We start from the raw sequence: 20,085 nt of genomic DNA, 5'->3' as shown, positions 1-20,085 counted from the left end.
GCCTACTGTGCCAATTCCACACCCTTAAGCAAACAAGCCAAGAGCCAGGGTCCCCAGAACAAAGAATATAGAGTCAATGTGACCGATAAGACAAATTACGAGTAGGGGGGAAAAAAACAGAAAAACAAAACAAGCAGAAGAAAACATCAGGATTAGGGAGAGGTGGTGGAAAACAGGGGGAAAGATTAATGAGAGATTCCCTACTGACTGAAAAGAAGTCCCACACAGTACTGAGCCGTGGTGGAAGTGGCAAGAGCGGGAGCTCGGCTCATAATAACAGGATGAATAGCTTTAGAGCCTGAGCGGCAGAGCCACAGATGCTGATTAATGGTCTCTTGTGTTAAAATCTATAAGCCTGGACTCATGTGAAGGCTATAGACTGGGTGGTAAGTTAGACATCTTCTCAGTGAATGCCGTTGCTTCATAAATGGAAAACATTCATATGTGAGGGTCAAGATGTGATTGTTTATGGATTAATGTTGAGAAATTTTATTGATTCTTTCTAATAAGATGGCGGAACATTCAACTTTAAGATCCTGTTAAATTGCCCCATTATGCTTTTTCGAATATTACCTTACATGTTTGTGAATGAAAAAAGTTTTAAAGATCAAAGTTCACGCCAAATAAAGCCTATGGTCTTCATTGGCTGCCGACAAAAGATGTCTACTCTGACCAGCCCTTAAACTCTTTAGTTGTAGCTAAAGGCCTGGAAGAGTTTGGTTTGTGTTGTCGACATGTCGAGAAGATGCTGTTTTCTGAATTATCAGCTGAACTGATATAGAAAAACCAACGCCGTCATTCGTATCACTGTGTTATCAAGCCCTGGGGAAGCTTCCGGAGCTGAAATTTAGATATGGAGATGGATGTTGTGTTTCCAACATGAGCTGCAAACGGTAGGCCAATCACTACAGACTGGGCCATCTGACCAATCAAAGCAGAGTAGGGTCGTGGAAAGGAGGAGTTTAGAGAGACTGAATCTTCGATCTAATCGTTTTCAGACTCTGAGAAATTATGATGTGCAATGTATGTTATGAGAAAACTAAACAAACGATGATAAATTGGAAACTAACGAAAACTAAATTGAAATGGCAAATTGTAAAACAAATTAAAAATGAATTAAATTAAAATAGATAAAAACCAATAATAACCATAGTTGCTAGGGCATTGTGGTTGCTGTTCTAATCATTATTATGTGATTGCTAAGTGGAGTGGCTTTTAGTGCATTGTTAGGTTTTCTGGGTGGAGGCTGGGGTATTGAGGGGTGGTAATATACAAAAACACAAATTAAACATGTATATGATCACCACATCACAATATATATGAGAGTCTACTGGTTAATGATCTGACTGATCCCAGTTGTCACAACTAGGCTTTGAATTCTAGAGTGCTTGTGTGAGCCACGGTTTGTCAGGTCACAAATCTACTCTGCTGCTATTGCACCCTTGAGAAAGGTACTCATTTCAAACTCGCCCCAGGAGAGATTTACCCCAATACACAGCCAATAGAAAGCCACCATGGAATAAATCTCCCAATGACAAATTTTACAGCATGTATTTCACACTGGCTTGCAAACGCAACGGGATGCAGTTTTCAACAGCTGTCTGAAAGATAAGAAATGCCACAATGACATATTATCAAAGCCAGCGGCATCATCATCTTATTAAAATCATAATTCCCCTTTGACTAACCAATAACCAATATAGGAAATAAATGTCAAGCAAGTCCTGTTAACCAATCCCCTAAAGTGAGATTCATTATTCCACCCATAAAATTGATAATCTGTCTCCTAAGGGGGACCTATGATGCTCTGTGTGGATCAATAGGTAGACGACATGAGAGTGAGGAGTCTTCGAGACAGACAAATGAAGACCGTGGCCAGGTGTGTTCTCATCTCAAACAATCCTTCTACCATCTCTGAGAAAACCTGATTTGAGCATCTGATTTCTTTGAGCATGCACAAGGACAGCATTTTAAATCAAAGGCACAAAGGCCAGGTGGATAGATGGCTATTCTCCTACTTGGCAGTTTACTTTGTGGAACAGACAGTTCGGGTATTAATATTGCGAGTCAATTCGTAGCGTACAAAGATGCTGTTGAAGCTGGTGACTAATGAGAATGAGTGATGGAGTTTGAAGTCGATGAAATGGTGCTTCACCCTGTGAAATTGTCACATTTGACAGCTCGTTTGATTGCTCTTTCTTAAGCAATGCCACGTGAATACCAAATACCAAAGCTGGTGCTTTTACAATGTCACTTATATACATCCAAGCGGTCCTCCCAGATGCCATTGTTTGGACACATTTTTAATCCTGCCCCAAACTCAATGGCATTGATTGAGATAATCTATATTCAGGTTCACATTCTCTCTTTATTCCATAACATTTGATGTTTTCTATTTATTATCTTTGAATTGATTATGAAATTTGCATGACATTTACCTGACATAATCTTTTATGTGTCTTGCAAACACTCCGCATCACAGGCTAATTTGAGTTACAAATCGCCACGAGCCTTCTTCAGCATCTCCCTAAATACCAAGGCAGAAACCTCTTTTCAAATGTAAACATAAGTTCAGAGCGGGAATTTGCATTAATCACCATCCCAGACTTACTGCGGACAGAAGTTGATTTACACGGGGGCACACCCACAGCAGTTAACAAGATATCTCGAAACTCTCCACACCTTATTACCTTTTTGGTTTACTTCTGTGGGAATGAGACCTTTGTACCAGTCGCACTGAGACATTTCAAATGATACCAAACATGTATAGTACTGCATGATAATTGTTCAGGGAATCATGTGTAAATAAGGAGGTGATCAACTCAAGTGTGATCGTGACTCGAATGGGGATGGTAATATAGCTAGAGAGTTCAAATGTTAATTTCCTTTGTTTTCTCAGAGAGTAGCCCTCTCTTCCAGTTCTTCCAGTTTCTCCAGTCTTACACACACATAAGTCCCTTTCACACAATAATTACTGGTAAATTACTGGTAAAGTACAATTGGCGTGAATGGTATCTTTCCGGTAAAAACACTTGTGTGAACAGCGCACTTGTGTATTTTCCGGAAAAGTAATTCTGGTAATTTTACAGTAATTACTGGGATTGCTGTGTGAAAGGGGCTATAAAGTACTATTCAGAAGTTTGGGTTTGAAAAGTTTTTGAAAGTCACTAAGCCCAATAAGGCTGAATTTATTTGATCAAAAATACAGTAAAACAGTAATATTGTGAAGTATTTAAATATATTCCTGTGATGGCAAAGTTTAATTTTCAGCATCATTACTCCAGTCTTCAGTCACATGATCCTTCAGAAATCATGAAGAAACATTTAAAAACAGTTGTGATGAATTTTTCTTAGGATTCCTGGGTGAATATATTAATATATTTATCAGCATTTATTAACTTTTGGTCAATATAAAAGTTTATGTAAGTCTATGTATGTGTATCTATGCATGTATTGTGGCTTTGGAAAAACTGTATTGTTGAATACATAAACTGACATCTTTAAAAATGTATGTATTTACATACTCACATGCAAATTGTAGTGTGGCTCTCTTGCTGAGAATGGTTCCTCGGGCGTTGGAGGCAGTGCATTGGTAGACACCACTGTCTTGGTCTCGATCCAGGCCAGTAAGGATCAGGTTACCTCCAGACAGGCGATGCCTCTCGTTACCATGAAGATCAATTAATGTTCCGTTTAGAGACCATCTGGAGGGACGCAAACACAATCAGGAGTGTGGTCTCCAGAGAAGCTAACTAACCAATATTCATCACATGCATCGATCTGATGAAGCCAGCTTCATTATACAGCCAGATTAAGCATGAAACAAAGCTTATTGCTGACATTTGTTTTCCTTCTTTGTTCTTCTGCAGTCCAGTCTGACTAATAACAGATGAAAGCAAGCAAAACAGCACTCAAGAATCAGAAATGCCTAATTATTTATTGACCCTGAAGATGTGCAATAGTTGTGAGAAGGTTGGTTTTACCTTCTAATTATAAAATAAAGCTTTCACACTCGACTATGAAAGGTTCATTATTTTTCAGTGTGATTTCAGTTATTTAGCTACACTTGCATGTGTAATATACAAACTTTTCTACATGGAGTGTGAAGAAAAAGAGCAAATTAGCAACTCGGGACTGCTTGACATATGATATATGATATCTTAAGAATATTTGGAATGCAATAATCATTGCTGGTTGCTAAATGATTTAATTTTATACAAAATGTATAATCAATAAGCACAATCATAAAATGTATACCAACTTATGTAGCATGGAAAAATGCATAAATTTGTACCTTTTCAAGGTATTCAATATCTAGAACTTTACTATTCAGAATTGACCTTAAAATTGTTGTGCTAAATCAGGCATTTGTATTTCGATGCAGTTAAAACTTGGCAGAAGACCTTACAATTGACAGAAACAATGGGGAAAAGGGTTTTGGGAGGATGTACATTATTCGACTAGTGTGGAAAAAAAAACGAGGGGGTTGGACAACGCGGTTTCTCCCCGATCTGACAGACAACAAAGCATAGATTACTGCAGCTCTTCGAAGCCCATTTCTACTGCATTATTTATTGATCTCAGTGTGGCAGTAGAGTTAATCTGACTCCTTTAGTCATCATTTGTGAGGCTAATATCATAGCCAACCACTGTATTTGATATCATTTACTGTGACATTCGGCCTGCAGGGTTACACAGTTGATTACTGCAAGGCTGCTTGCTGTAAATACAGACAATATTTGTGTTCTCACGAAGTAGTAAAATATTATATTACAACATCAAACTAATCTAGTTTTCCATTACACTTGCAATAGCGTGATAAATCAACAAAGCTCCTACATCTAACATACGGTGGGGTCTACTCTTGTGTATATAAAATGAATGAAATAACCGGTCTATTATCCTGAAAGAATCTAATTTCATCTGTGTTGGTACATATTCGTTGTCATCTATTTCTTTGGTTCTCAGGCAACTTTAATCAGACAAGGACATCCACAGACCACCTAAACACAACAACAGTTCCTCAAATTTTATCACAAACGTAATGCTTGTGACTGCATGCTTGAGAAATACTGTTACCAAAACACATTATTTCAACTAATATAAACATTTAAGATGAATCATGATGCTGTAAAACCGTAATTTGTGTCCTGACTGGCCATTTTGCAGATCTACGCAAGAACCCTACTAGAGCAGCATCTGAAAAACAGATGAGTTAATATGCAGATTTTCCACTCTTTACAAGTGGTATAGTCTTGGCTCTGTTTGTTTCATTGCCTCAGATATAACTGTTTGAATATTTTTTTTCCAGTTTTTTTTCTAGTGGATTGGATATATCACAGCCCTCGGTTGGGAGCTACTTCGGATGGATCAATAGCCATTGAATAATATGGAAATAGGAATTATTGATTTCTAACATGTGCTGAGATTTTGTATGGGTATATATGGTCACTTTTCAAGGATACCAAGTAATTTAAATAAAAATTACTAATAAAATTATAAAAATATGTCCTCTTCAAACCTTTCTTCCCTCTCTTCGAATTATCCAAGTGATCATATAAATCTTGTATTTTTTTTGTTTCAAAAGTGCAACTTATTTTATTAACTATACATTTTCTATTGAGGGGGAAAATTACTTAGTGTACTTATAATTAAAAAAAAAAGTTTCTTTAAAGTTGCAATGCAATGTATGTAGAGATCTTTTCTTCCATATTGTAACGTGTATCCGAGTGAAATGGTTTATCGAAAAGAAAAAAAATGTAGGGCGGGGCAGTACCTCAAAAGTACCCTCATACAAATCAGTACCCTTTGAATGCACAGCACCAGTGACAAGCACATTGAGTCTGTTTATCTTAAAAGATTCAAAAGACCCTAATAGCATATATATATATATATATATATATATATATATATATATATATATATATATATACTCAGAGATTATTCTCAAAGATTATTTATTTATTTTCCATGGATGAAGTAGTTTTTTTTAATTCAGTTCTATTTGAAGTCATACTAAAGGACCGCAATGGTCAAAATCACAGTGGTAGGTTAAGGTAACAGAATTCAGCCTGATGGTAATTGGTGCATGAATGATCGTTTTTAAAGGCTAGACAAATAATTACAAACAATCCAGTCTCCAAGGAGCCCCTTAACAAGAATCAAAAAGGCTTAGTAGTGACAGGGAGCCAAAGTATTTTCAGATAATGAGTATAAAAAAGTTCTCTGCGAAGTTGAATGGACAATTATGCTGCCCCCGCACAGCAAACTGTCGAAGCCTCCATCAGCATCACTGTCGTTATGATCCTCACCGCTATTATTACTGTCACTATTAACGTCGCCTCATAATAATTATCATTATAATCTCTATGTTATTTCAGACTACATTAACAAACTGCCCAGGGACAAAGCCTACACCTGGTCATTAGAAAAAAGTATCACGAAAAATGGATGTGAAAAGTGCAAAAAATAAAAACAGTCAGCTCCAATTATCTTTCCAAAAGAATGCTCCGGACTTTTTCTTACAACTGGGAAAGCAACCTGCATTCAACAAAGATCATGGTAGAGCTGAGCTAATGAGGGCCTACACAGGAGCACCTCTGACTTTCTCAGTGTAATCTTTGCATTTTAACCAGCTCTCCTTCACAGTTCTTGTCTCTGATGACTGCCTGCTCCATGGACCAGGTTTCATATCCTTACAATCTCAAAAGCATGCTGGGCAGGTTGAAAAACCTGTCAGGTTAAGTGTAGGTTGGGAAAACAGATTCTTGGCGTTTTCAAAGGATTTAAAACAGCACCAAAGGGAGGCTTAAAGTGAGTAAAACAGAACTTTTCGGCACTAACAATGCCAAGGTCATGGGTTTGATTCCCTAGGAAAGCATAAGCTGATAAAAATCGTATAGCCTGAATGCAAGTAGTTAAAACTAATGTAAAACTTACATGTAAATTATTGCTGTATGAGTGCTTGTCGACCACAAGAGCCCACAAAGGATTGTGTCATGGAGTCATGGCTGTCCTATGGCCTCAATTTGCCTCACAGCTTGCATTATCCCTCCCTGTGGACCCTCACTACCACATTAATGCAACTTCACTTTTGCTGGACCAAAAAGAACAAACCACAGAATACTAGAGAGATACAAAGGTCAGTGTTTTTACTGCATTGTACATTTTCGGCTAAATGTTGGCATGCTTTTGCTCTGTGCTTTTATATGATAAGCGCTAAATGTTCTTCACAGCGTGGACCAATTATCTAAGCGAATGAAGCCTTGTTAAATGCAAGTGTCGCATAAAGCACAGCAGCATGTTCTGTAGATATGCACAAATATTATCGCTTTAGCAACACATTACAGGCCACTAAACCTGTGTGAGACATTTGAGCTCAACTGATAATTTTTTTTATTATCTTTAAAGCGTTACTGGGGAAGTCAAACAACTCTGCTAAACACCTTACACAGCTAGACAGCCTTACCAAACAGCACTGACAAAAAGTGGAGAACAGAAATTAAACTTTTTAAACTACACATCACCACCCTTACAACAACTTATCATGGTTAAACCTTAACAGTAGCTGGGCTATTTTCACAGAAATGTCTATTAGGAGGAGGAGGAAATCTATTTAATTGTTATTATACAACTGTGATATTTAGGAGGAAGGCTTTTTGGCCTTCAGGAAAACATACATTTTCATTAGAAGCAAAGTCAGTTTAGTCTAGTCAAGGGTACCGTCGGAACTAGATTTAACTTAATTAACATTCACTAATATACACTACCATTCAAAACTTTGGGTTCAATAAGATTTTTTAAAATAAATTAATACTTTTATTAAGCTATAAAATGATCTAAAGTGACAGTAAATCATTTTATGTTGTTACAAACATTTCTATTTCAAATAAATGCTGTTCTTTCTAGTCATCAAAGAATCCCAAATTGGTTTAAACAAAAATATTAATTAGCACAACTGTTTTTTAACATTGCTAATAATAATAATTGCTAATAATAATGATAATAATAATAAGAATAAGAAGAAGAAGAAGAAGAAGAAGAAGAAGAAGAAGAAGAAGAAGAAGAAGAAGAAGAAGAAGAAGAAGAAGAAGAAGAAGAAGAAGAATGTTTCTTGAGCATCTAATAGGCAAATTAGAATGATTACTGAAGGATCATGTGACTGAAGACTGGACTAATGATGCTGAAAATTCAGCTTTGCCATCACTGGAATTTTTTTTTTTTTAAATGATATTTCACATTATTACTTAATTTTTTACTATATTTTTGATCAAATAAATGCAACCTTGGTGAACATAACAGAATTCTTTAAAAAAAAAAGACTTTTGATTTGGTATAGAATTTCTTGGTTTTTATATAATCCTATAAGTGCAAAAGACTACAGCAACTCAATTTTCTTTAAAAAGCTTTCTTGAGAGAAGAGCCGAAGCCAGCCAAGTGCACTTCTCTGACTCAGCTCTGAGTTACTTTTCTATGGAATCTGAAACTGAGATGCAAAGTAGCCTGGTGCGTTGTGTTCTCAAAGTTCACACCGGCCCCTGCATACACTGAAATACCACCAGTCTCTGGTGGAACACTGAAAATTTCTTTTGACAAAGAAAGTAGTGGGATGCTCATTGGAGACTCTTCTTCCTCTTACTGTTTTGCAGCAGAATTGGCCAACCTTCAGACAACATTAGCTGCCTCAACTGTTCTTTGCTAACACACTTGAAATGACTGCTGGGGTGGACTGAACTTTTCGGGTGCCTCTTGACCAGATTAGATGTTATAAGACAAGCTTTGAAGAATTTAATGTCAGAGAGAACTCAGCAAATGTCTCTTTTTTTTAAGGCCAAGAAATATCTTTAGAGTGTCTTCAATCTTATCAGTGTCTGGGTGTATTGTTGTAAAGTTCATTGAATGATTGGTGTAGGTTTTATCAGACACAGAAAGAGAAAATATTCCCAGAAAGCAAGACAATACACAGCTGGTACAAGTGTTGGGGAAACTTCTTTAAAGCTTGCCAAATTATTATTAGAGTACATTTTCATAATAAGTACAGTAGTTGAAGTATAGTAACACGTTTTTAAAAAAATATCAGCCATCAAAACTACTAAAAATATATAACTATCAAATGACAATTTATGATATTATCAAAAAATGGCACCAAAAAAATCTCTGACACGTTAAACTTGAACAGATACATTTTCTCTAAGCACAGATTTTTTTGAAATGTGAAACTAACAGATGCAACTAAAAAGAGAGAGTTGAGAAGAAAGCAATGTACAAAATTATAAATAATTAAATTGAGGATTTATTAAGAAAAAATATGTACATTTTTATTAAAAAAACTTAAATAATTAATTAAATTAAGAATTAAAGAATTGAAAAAATTCACAGATTTTCTGTGCACAATTTTGTTCATTTACAAGAACTGTATGAACTAATTAATTACAACTTTCCAATACTTTATTAGTTATTGCAACATTATTACTCATTTGAAAAAGTAGTTTGTTACCAGAAATAATTGTATTTTAAAAACAACTGAACTACTGTCATGCTACTGACAAATGTAGTTAGTAGTGCTGCTACTTTTAGCTGCTTCATGGTTGCTAGACAGTTTCCTCTTGTTTACTGTACAAAAATGAAACATTTATATGTGCAACATGTTTAAAAGCAATCACACACTCACCTGGTTCAGTAAAAAAAATATATATATATGACGATCCAAAACGAAATATACCTAATATCTGTGAGAAAGGAATTAAAGATTTAAGGGAGTGCAGTGTATTTCAGCGTGACAAAGCTGAAAATTACTATTTTGCATGTTGTTGAATATATGCATAAGCCTCTTCATTTCCTCTCCACCAGAGTTTATTTATGGTTACATATCTGCATAAAAAATACAGGATCTGGGTCGAAAGTCAAACTTATTCAACCTTGGAGACTCTATCTGTATTGTTTGTTCAAAAGTAAAGGTATAGCATCATGACTTAAACTGTCAGTGTGCTCTTCTTCTTTTTGAACATTGATACTCTCGTAATGTTCAGTTAAATTGGTGTTTTCTGCAAAGATGCACTAAAGGGAAATGTAAGCGTTTAAATCGAATGTCACTCACAAGGTTATTATTTCCCTCCCTAGTGCTTGACTGAGCATTTACATGATGCTGACCCAAGCTACGAAACACAATATACCACAGAGCTAGAGCACACTGCTATTTACAGAGCAGACGCCTCACCAGGGAATATGCGGGACAGTATCTTAGAATCTCTAGCACAAATTAGTCATTTAGATCCCTCCCAATTTCAAAGCCAATTTCCGCCCTTACAGTAGCATACATACCCCTCTCAGAAAGATAAATTTGGAATGCTAATTCCTAAAGCTCTTGCTGAGATATGTACACAGAGTAATGGATTGTTGAACATATTTTCGGAAGTAGGCTAAATTGCCTTTTTGTCATTTTTTTTAGATCAGTCTTTAGCGAAGCTAGTTGATGCACATTTAAAATTGTTGACACTGATGAAACTCTGGAAAGCAAATGAAAATGGGTCACAGTCGGATGCCACTGGGATAGGCTGCTAGGAATACAGTAGTTTACTGGATTGATGCAATGGCAAACCCGGAGGACAGATATATTGCCTCTCACCTGGAAAATCAATAGCATTCAGTGCCAATCCTTTTCAAGTTGATCCTTACGGGAATAAGCTGCCAATTTGCCAAAACCAACTGCTTAAATGGTTTTTAATAGCAATGAAAGGATGCATAAACTGCTAGCATTCCTACCTGTACTGAGGGGAAGGGATTCCGGATGCCTCACAGGTTAAAACAGCCTCCTGCTCAGGGGAATGGATGGGTAGTATCAGGTCATCTGGTTCCATTTTCCAGCTTGGACCAATAAACGTTGTGTCTTCTGCTTGTGCTGATGAGACTGAGACAGAGGAATCCCATTTGTTTTACATTTAAGTAAAAAAAAAAATAATACTTTTGGAACCCAATGTATAACTTGATTGTTTATTACGAAGTTTATTATTTTGTATTAGTTATACATCTATAGGGATAGTTAGGGATATTCATCATTTAATCACCTTCAAGTTGTTCCAAACCTGTAAGACTTTCTTTCTTCTGCTGAACAAAAAAGAAGATATTTTGAAGAATATGGGTAACCAAACAGTTGATGGGCCCCATTGACTTCCATAGCATTTTTTCCATACTATGGAAGTCAATGGGGCCCATCAACTTTTTGGTTGCCCATATTCTTCAAAATATCTTCTTTTGCATTCCGCAGAAGGAGGACATTAATACAGGTTTGAAACAACATTAGGGTAAGTAAATTATGACAGACATTCATTTTTGCGTGAACTGTCTCTTTAAAGAAACTCAGAGGATTGGATGCATAAATGTATCTCAATGATCCATTATATTATAAAATATAGTGCTTGAATAGATAAAAAAAATTTAACTGATGCAATACGGCAATATTGTTTGATCATATTGTGCATGCTTTGACAGCTGCTTTCATTTGAGAAAGCTGAACATATCCAGAACTACAGTAAATACCATTATTTACACATCTTTTGCAGCTCCATTTGTAATAATTCTATCCAAATAAGTTCAAAACACTTGCAGACATTGTTTTCTCTGTATTCATTAACATTATACAGGGATACACCCTGCAGCCATATTTGTGAGACAGCCAGATAATTCTGCAAACATGAAACCGCATACTACAGGAAAATACACCCCTGTGTCAGCTGCTGTTGTGGAAAAATCACCAGAAAAAAAGTTTCTGAAAAAGTCATTTCTGAAATTACACACCATTACTATACGTTTTTTGATCCATGTACTGGTTATAATAGTTCTGTGTTTTGGTTTCATGAATACAAGATGAAAAGAAAATGATTAAGATTTTATTTCTCCACACAATAGCATCTGCACTCTCATTAATCAAATGTTACTTCTGTTATAAATACTGCCACCAATGAACTCAAATAATGGCCTCTGTATTCCATTTGTAATCCACTGCATCCAGAGAGGCAGGGAGAGGCAGCAGTTGCTAATAAGATACAGACAAGCCTCCATCCCCATCATCATCTTTGACAAACACGGGTATTGGGCCACAACCTACCTGCAGCCTTTGTGTAGATCAACCATAAATGGATATATAAAAGGACTGGATAATGACAAAATATATTATATAAACCCTACTGTTCACATGTTTGGGTTCAGTAAGATTTTAGCTTTTTGAAATAAATTAAAAGGGTCCTGAACTGAGAAATAAAACATGTAATAAAACATTTTATTTTTTAATAAAACATTTTGACATGTAAGAGGTAACATCCTAAAACTCAAAACTTCCTTGTTGGTTTAAAAACAGCTTTTATTGAAAGCAAGCTCTGAGGACGACTCGTTTCGGATTTTGTCACATTATTTGTAAGCAGCAGCCCAACTGTTTTCACCATTGATAATAATGTTTGATTTATTTAGGAATAATTAATGATTTCTGAAGGAGCATGTGATACTGAAGACTTGGAGTAATGGCTGCTGAACATTCAGTTTAGCTATCATAGGAATAAATTGCATTTTAAAATGTATTAAAAAAAACAGTGCCCCAAACCCCAAACTTTTGAACAGTACTATATATATATATATATATTTATATATAATGAAAAATAACTTGAGGCTCAAAATTAGGGTTAGGTGTTATTTATTTATATTGTGTGTGAGTGGTTATTTCCTGTTAAAGTTTATACTTAAAAATAAAGGATTACTTCCTCAATATATTTATATTTATTTGCTGGATATAATATGATAATTCAATTCAACGATATTCAAAATAACAATATTCTCAAGATGAATGTGTGTATCAACTCATCACACCTTGTCTCAAACCTCCACCTAGGACTGAATGAATCGAAGGCTTAAGATCATAATTAAATTGTTTCTTGCATGACAGTCCATTGCAACACATTCAGAAAAGAAAAAGAAAAAAAACAGCAGGACAATAATTTACCTGTGAAGCAGCCAATGATTGATAGCGCCACAAGTCGTTTCCATAGTAACGTCATCTTTAGTTGCCAAGGGCAAGTATGACTCTCATCCAATTGCTTGTGAATGGAATGATTTCTCCCTTGAATGTGAGAAGTATAATCTGTGGGGGAAAGTAATTACAGAAATAATTAAAATAAGACATTTTCATTCATATATGACAGACGCGCTGCTTCTATCGACAGATCTGAAAGATTACACTCCGGTTTTAAAGTGATCACCTTGACTGTAGGGACAAATGCTTGTGAAAGGTTGTTGGATCAAAGAGAAAGTTAACAACCGAGTTGTTTTCAATGTGACGGCAACTAAAATATTAAAGCCCTGCAAACAAAAGCCCTGGGAGACTAGGATCAAAAATGTGCAGAAAATCAATGCAATGATATTTTGAATGTAAATGACAGATGGAAGTGTCGCTTCGATGGAAGAATAAAATAAGAAAGCAGACAGTTAGAACCCCCAACTGTTAACTACTTAAAAAATATTCATTGCACATTTAAAAGAAAGTAACAACTGCTTTTGGAATTCCTGCTTTTGTTGTGAAGCCAGATGCAGTCTAAATTATGCATTATTATTCACAATACCAAAGAAACAAATAGAAACCTGCAACATCAGAGAATTCAGGGGGCTGGAATTTGTTGACCTCAAAAGCTACTTTCTCTTGACTATTAATAGGAGCTAGAAGCCAACCTAAATACTGTTAGTCGCTTTCACTAGCACATATAATTCCACCCACATATAGAGACAAAATGACATCTTCGGAGGCCCTGCGTAGGGTTGAATCTGACACAATCATTCGCAATGACTTCTCGGAGGACCTTTCATTTTGATTACCAGAAATGCAGCCATTTACATATGAGGTTTATGCATATTTCAATTACAATGTGATGCCATCTTACAGGAAATATTCTTGCATTCGAAATGGGGCCTCGAAGTGTTTTTTATTTTTAAAAGTAGAAATACTTTAAACTTAACACATCCTCAAAATACCCGTTTACAACTGGTATTTTTAATCTGTTTCTTTTCATCTGTCCTCATTTCTTCTAGGAGGGTCTATGGGTGGGTAAATATATGTTTTTTTTTTTTTTGATCTAATGGACATAATAAGCTTGCACAAATTACATATGAACAGGGATGATGGAAAAACATATTGAGAGCATCACCTTTTGTATCTGCTCTGATAGTCTCAAGACCATGAAGAACGTTGAGTGTGTGTTAGAAATCAGGAATGGTGAGAGAACATTGTGCTTGGTATGTTTTTTGTCATCAAACCAAATTTGTGTCTTCAGCTGACAAAGTTTAAATCCCATCTGGCTAGCGAGCTTCCCATAATGTTCCTCCCATTAGTCTTTTGTGGCTATTCGAAGACTTTTGAACACTGAAACTTTTACACTATGAAAGCAATCCGGTCGAAAGCAATCCGCGTTTTCATCTACCTCTGAAAGTGGTCGAAAGTGGACAAGCTCAAAGCATTTTAAATCCCATTTACACCTGTATTTAGCTTCGTCCACTTGTGATCTGTTCGACCAACACGCATCTTAATACCAGGGCCATTAATTTATTGTTGAAAAGCCCAAGTAAATCATCTGATTACAATGTTTAATTGACTGACATTCCAAACTTTTGATAATGTTACACAGTCACAACTAACATAAAATAAATTTTAATGGTACACTCTTAAAAATAAAGGTTCCGAAAGGTGGTTCCCCTTTGTCCGCTCCCTATGACGTATGCCAGAAGTGATTCTGAAAAATGAGATATCACTCGAAAGTCTATCTACTTCGAGTTTAACTAAACGAGCCAGTTCACATTGGCATACAATAATTGCACCAGCTGCTCTGCATCATGGCGTGAGCATATAATGAGCAGAAGGTGCATCGCATCCTTGTCTTTCGCTTCGGAGCCAGACGGTGAATGCTGTTCCTGCTCTGCAATCTTATCTGAGAGTGTTTTAACTTCAAAAGACGAGTCTGCTTCTTCAGGAAAACGCCTCTTCAAGCTGGTGTTGGTGTTACTGCACAGACAGTGAGCAAAACAGCTGTTTTCACAGCTCAGAATGTTGCGCCTTCAATGAGAATGTGAGTGCTCACATCAGGCTTGCACTATTGTCCTGTTTGTGAAGCCACGGTCCTCCCTGGGTGCTTCAGCACCAGAGAGAGCAGTTTCCTGAAAGAGCATACACGGTTTGACACTGCGTCTTTTTCAAGACGTCTTTCAAACCGTGTGTTTCTGGATGCATCGTTTGCTATCCTCATATGACGGCCACGATCACTGTTTCGAATGCCTGGGCTTCAGGTTGTTGAGACTGCGTTCGTGGGTGTTTTATGTTCTCTCATGAGAGCATGACCACGTCGGCACATTGTTCGTCTCCCTTTTCTCGTAAAGGCTTGAGCCGCTCAGCGTGCCGTGTGCCGTCGAGCTGCCGGCTGACAGCGCGGGTTGTCACGGCAACCCAGCGTGCGTCGTACAGCACTCTAGATGCGTGGTCGAGACTCAAGTGCCTCAAACAAGGTGGAGTCCCCTTGCCTATTCCCTGATCTAGTTCTTCTTCTGGTGGCCCCCAGCAAAGGGCTCCTTTGGCTAATAGCATTGGTGTCTGAGGATAACAGTGAGCATTCTTCCACGAGACTACCTCCTCGGGCCCCTCACTCCTCTAGCGCATCGCAAACATACTGAGACTGCGTTCGTGGGTGGTTTATGCTCTCTCACAAGAGCATAACCACGCCGGCACGTTGCTCGTCTTGCCTTTCTCATGAGGGCTTGAGCGCTCAGCGTCCCATGTGTCATCGAGTTTGACGGCCACGTTCACTGTCTCGCATACCTAGCAGCTTTCGGATGGGATTACTGGTCCTTCTCATGAGGGACTAAGCATTTCATTCGGGGTTCCAGGGGAAGATTAGATGTCTATCGCTGCATCGGAGAGATGGCTGTCACACTCTGGAAATGAAGATGATGCTGAGTTCCCACTGTAATGGTGTGTGTGCTCATGCTGAATCAGATTCAGACTTGACAGCTACACTTTACCGGGCTACTCTGGAGACGCAGTGCAACGCCTAATTGCCTTGCCCCACCCCCGTGCCTGCCCGGATGTGTGTGAAAAACTTTGGCAGTATGGAAGCATTTTGGCACCAATATGGCCTATGGCCTAATATGCCTCTTCCCTGCATGTGATAGCCACCCTACAAGTCTGTGGAAGGCCAAAAGACGCAATGCAAGAGTGTTGTACTGAGACGGGGTTGAGCTGCGCATAGCGACTGACTGCGGTTCAAATCACAGCACTGGCCCTTGGTAAGACGATGTCCTCGCTGGTGGTCCAGAAGCGCCAAGGCTAAACCTTGCAGAGGTGCGAGACATCATCAAAGTTTGCTTTCTCGATGCTCCCATCTGGGTGGCCTTTTTCGGCAACACTGTTGGAGACTGTGCCCAGCGGTTCTCCACAGTTCAGAAGCAGGCTGAGGAAACCAAGAGCTTCTCCTGATGTGCTACCGGAGTCACTCGTGGACTTACCCTCAGTCTGTTTGTCACCAAGGGTGTCAGTCCCTTGCGAGTTGGATGTGACTTCCGCAGCATTCCCTTCCCCAAGGGCACGCTTTCCCAGCGTTATCCAATAAGTCTCACTGAGTGGATCTTGCGGAACAGCAGTGACTGACCTTCTCTGCTTAGAGCTCCCACTTTCTGCCCAACACTACGGTCAGGCCAGGAGGCTCAAGCGGAGGGCAAGAAGGGCCAGCAGTAATGGCGTTTTGGTAGATATCCCCATTCGGCAGAATCACTTTAGAACTCAACATAGTGAGCTGACGAAGGGGAATGTCTTGGTTACGTATGGTAACCCTCGTTCCCCGATGAGAAAACAGAGACGTACGTCCCCTCACCACAGTTGCTGAGCTTCCGCTGTACGGCCGAGTCACAAGTCTGCCTCCTCAGCGGATTATGTGCTCACACCGCGATGCACAGCAGCTGGTGCAATTTTCCCATGCCAATGTGCATTGGCTCGTTAAGTTACACTCGAAACAGATAGGCTCTCGAGCAAGATCAGAATCACTTTTGATGTACGTCTCCGTTCCCTCCTCGGGGAACGAGTGTTACCATATGTAACCGAGACGTTTTCACAGCAATGCCATAGATGAACCATTTTTGGTTCCCTCAAATACCATTTTTATCTTATTGTGAGGAACATTTTAATATCTAACCTGTTTCCTCTGTAAAGATCTTTCTGTAAAATGGAAAAGTCCCAGGATGTTAAAGGTTCTATATAGGAACCATAGATGCCTAAATAATCTTTATATTTAAGAATGTATATTGATAATAGATCATCTATTTAACTTATTATTCACTGTATAGTAGTGATTCTTTATATGTTGCTCTTTTATGTGCTATCATATGGACATCTGGATCAAAAAGCTACATTTACTGTATTTAATTAATACTCAGATGTTTTCTTGACAGACTGGAATGCACTTTGGGATTCTTATAACATTTCATGAGAAGCTCGCTCCTGTTCCCTTTCGAGGGAACTCGCGATGCGTCACTTGACGCTTTGGGAACGCCCCCAGCGTGCATGCGTCTGAGCATCAATGTCAACTAGTCCAATGGAAAGAATGAGCGTCACGGGCGGGTGACGTCATGACCAGGAAGGGATAAAGGCTCACCCGGTGAAACGCGGCATTAGCTTCTGTGTCTCAGCAAGCGATCTGTGTCATTTTGTCTCTGTCTATTTACTGTTGTCTGTTGCGGAAAAGGATGGAAACTAAACAAGTGTACAAACAGTGTGTTTCTCCCTGCCCGCGTTATTTAACGGCTGGGGACACACACGAGCTTTGTGTCGTTTGTTTGGGAGTGGAGCATGCGGTCTCAGCCTTCGAGGGGGCTGAGTGCCAGCACTGTGAGATGTTACCGCTTCGCATGCTCCGCTCTCGCCTGTCACTCTTTGATAAAGTGAGTGGGCAGGCTCGCGATCCACAGGGATCAGGACCCGCGTCTGCTGAGGCGGCGCGGAGAATGCATTCCTGGGGATCGCAAAAGGATCTTTCGGAGGGGTTGGAGACGGGTCCGAGGGCTCTTTCTCCTTCCTTACCCGAGAGATCCAGTGCTCTCTCCCCGGTGTCGGAAGCACGCTCTGCGGTTTCTTTCGCCCGGGGAGAGAGCCCTCCACTACTTTGTTGCTCTTCCTCCGAGGAGGTTGATGTGATGAGTGTGGAGAGTGTAAGCACACACATGGGGGAAAGGGATTCACAATTTATTTCCCTAGCATATGATGAGCTGGTGGATGTTATGTCGCGGGCTGTAGAGAAGTTAAATATTGAATGGCCATCTGAGAATAAGGGCGCTCGTCCTAAAAGCAAATTAGATGAGCGCTTTTTATCTTCAACCACATTATCTCCACCACGAGGGCTTCCATTTTTTCCCGATTTACACAATGAGATTTCAAAATCGTGGAATAAACCATACTCATCACGTCTTTTCAGCCCTCATGTTAACACTTATTCGAGAATAAGAGGGCTGAAAGAGTATGGTTATGAGGCGATGCCCCAGGCGGAAGAGAATTTAGCCAGTTATCTTTCCCCTGGTCCCGCATCGTCTCTGAAAGCCTCGGCTTTGCCCACTAGACTGCTTAAAGCCACTTCGGTGTTAGTGGGCAAAGCTTATACGGCAGCAGGTCAAGCTGGAGCATGTCTGCATACTATGGCAGTGCTCCAGGCTTATCAAGCTGACCTGCTGGGGGATCTGGATAGTAGTGAGGGAGTCAGTCATGACGAGATTCGTGAACTTCGTCGGGCTACCGATCTTTCTCTCAGGGCTACTAAGGAGACCGCCAGAGCAATTGGGCGGTCTATGGCAGCCTTGGTAGCTACTGAGAGACATTTATGGTTGAATCTGTCTGAAATCAAAGAAAAAGATCGAGCTTTTTTATTAGATGCTCCGCTTGAACCTTCTGGTCTCTTCGGCGACGCAGTCCACGCGGTCGTCGAGAGATTTCAGGAGTCAAAAAAACAAGCGGACGTTTTTAAAAAGTTTATCCCTCGCCGGGTCCAGCCCCCTGGGGCTGCTGGGCGTGAGCAGCCCCAGCCGTCAAGCTCATCATATCGTGTGCATCAGAAAGAGAGTGTTGCATCTCGTGCACCTCCACGTAGAGACTGGAGACAGACGCAACCCTCTCAACCGAAGTCTTCTAAGTCGAAGCCGGATCTGAGGACCGTTCTTCAGGCGAAGAAGACTTCGGTTCAAAAAAAAAAAAGGTCCTGATGTTCACGCATCAGGCCTGTGAGGACAGCCCCGACCGAAGTGGAGCGGTGTACACCTCATTTTACGGTGCCCGTTCCATTTCGGGGTCCTCACGAGACCGTTCTGCCAACCCTGCCACCCTCGGTGCTTCAGGGCGCAGCGGTCTCCAGCGAGTCGCTGATGCTATGCTGCGGCACAGCATCGGTTTCGCGCCCTCTGAGGGGGGCCTTAGAGCGGCCAGTTCAGGTAGTTCCTGCCATTATGTTTCAGGCTCCGGAATTGGCTGTCTCGATAACACCAGAGACCAGCCTCGAGAGGCTGGTTCCCTTAGTAAATTTTCTGGCAGCGTGGAAGCTTCTGCCGAATATTTCTCATTGGGTCCTGCAGATTGTAGAGAAAGGATACAGAATCCAGTTTGGTTCTCGTCCTCCTCGTTACAACGGGGTGCTGCCCACAGTGGTGCATCCCGAGCAGGCTCTGGTAATGGAGCAAGAGGTAAAGGCCCTGTTAGCAAAGGAAGCTATAGAACAGGTGTACTCACCCGACAGAGAGTCGGGTTTTTACAGCCGTTATTTCATTGTTCCAAAAAAGGATGGGGGGTTGCGTCCCATTTTAGATCTTCGTCTGTTGAATCGTTCAGTACAGAAACTCAAGTTCAAGATGCTGACACTCAAACAGATCGCGACTCAAATCAGATCCGAGGACTGGTTTGTCACGATAGATCTGAAGGACGCCTACTTCCATATCTCCATCCTCCCTCAGCACAGGAAGTTCCTAAGGTTTTCTTTCGGGGGCAAAGAATACCAATATCGGGTTCTTCCTTTCGGTCTAGCTTTATCACCC

At 39.6% G+C, this 20,085-nt stretch overlaps 1 protein-coding gene across 1 annotated transcript in view; it reads right to left on the bottom strand.

Annotated features, from left to right (window-relative positions):
* cntn3b (contactin 3b) overlaps window positions 1-20,085 on the bottom strand; it is a 103,013-nt gene that overhangs the window by 58,093 nt on the left and 24,835 nt on the right. Inside the window, exons 2-4 of the mRNA XM_077198079.1 lie at window positions 12,989-13,126; window positions 10,762-10,906; window positions 3,529-3,704 (exon numbers count right to left, since the gene is read on the bottom strand). Of these exons, the coding sequence (XP_077054194.1) occupies window positions 3,529-3,704; window positions 10,762-10,906; window positions 12,989-13,043 (376 nt within the window). The 5' untranslated portion in view covers window positions 13,044-13,126. The remainder of the gene's footprint in view (window positions 1-3,528; window positions 3,705-10,761; window positions 10,907-12,988; window positions 13,127-20,085) is intronic.

The sequence above is a fragment of the Siphateles boraxobius genome, unplaced genomic scaffold (assembly GCF_051911475.1).
Source record: "Siphateles boraxobius isolate OS27281-9 unplaced genomic scaffold, OSU_SipBor_1 41, whole genome shotgun sequence".
Classification (NCBI taxonomy): domain Eukaryota; kingdom Metazoa; phylum Chordata; class Actinopteri; order Cypriniformes; family Leuciscidae; genus Siphateles; species Siphateles boraxobius.
The sequence above is the reverse complement of the archived record's forward strand: the minus strand, read 5'-3'. Positions and strand labels throughout refer to the sequence as shown.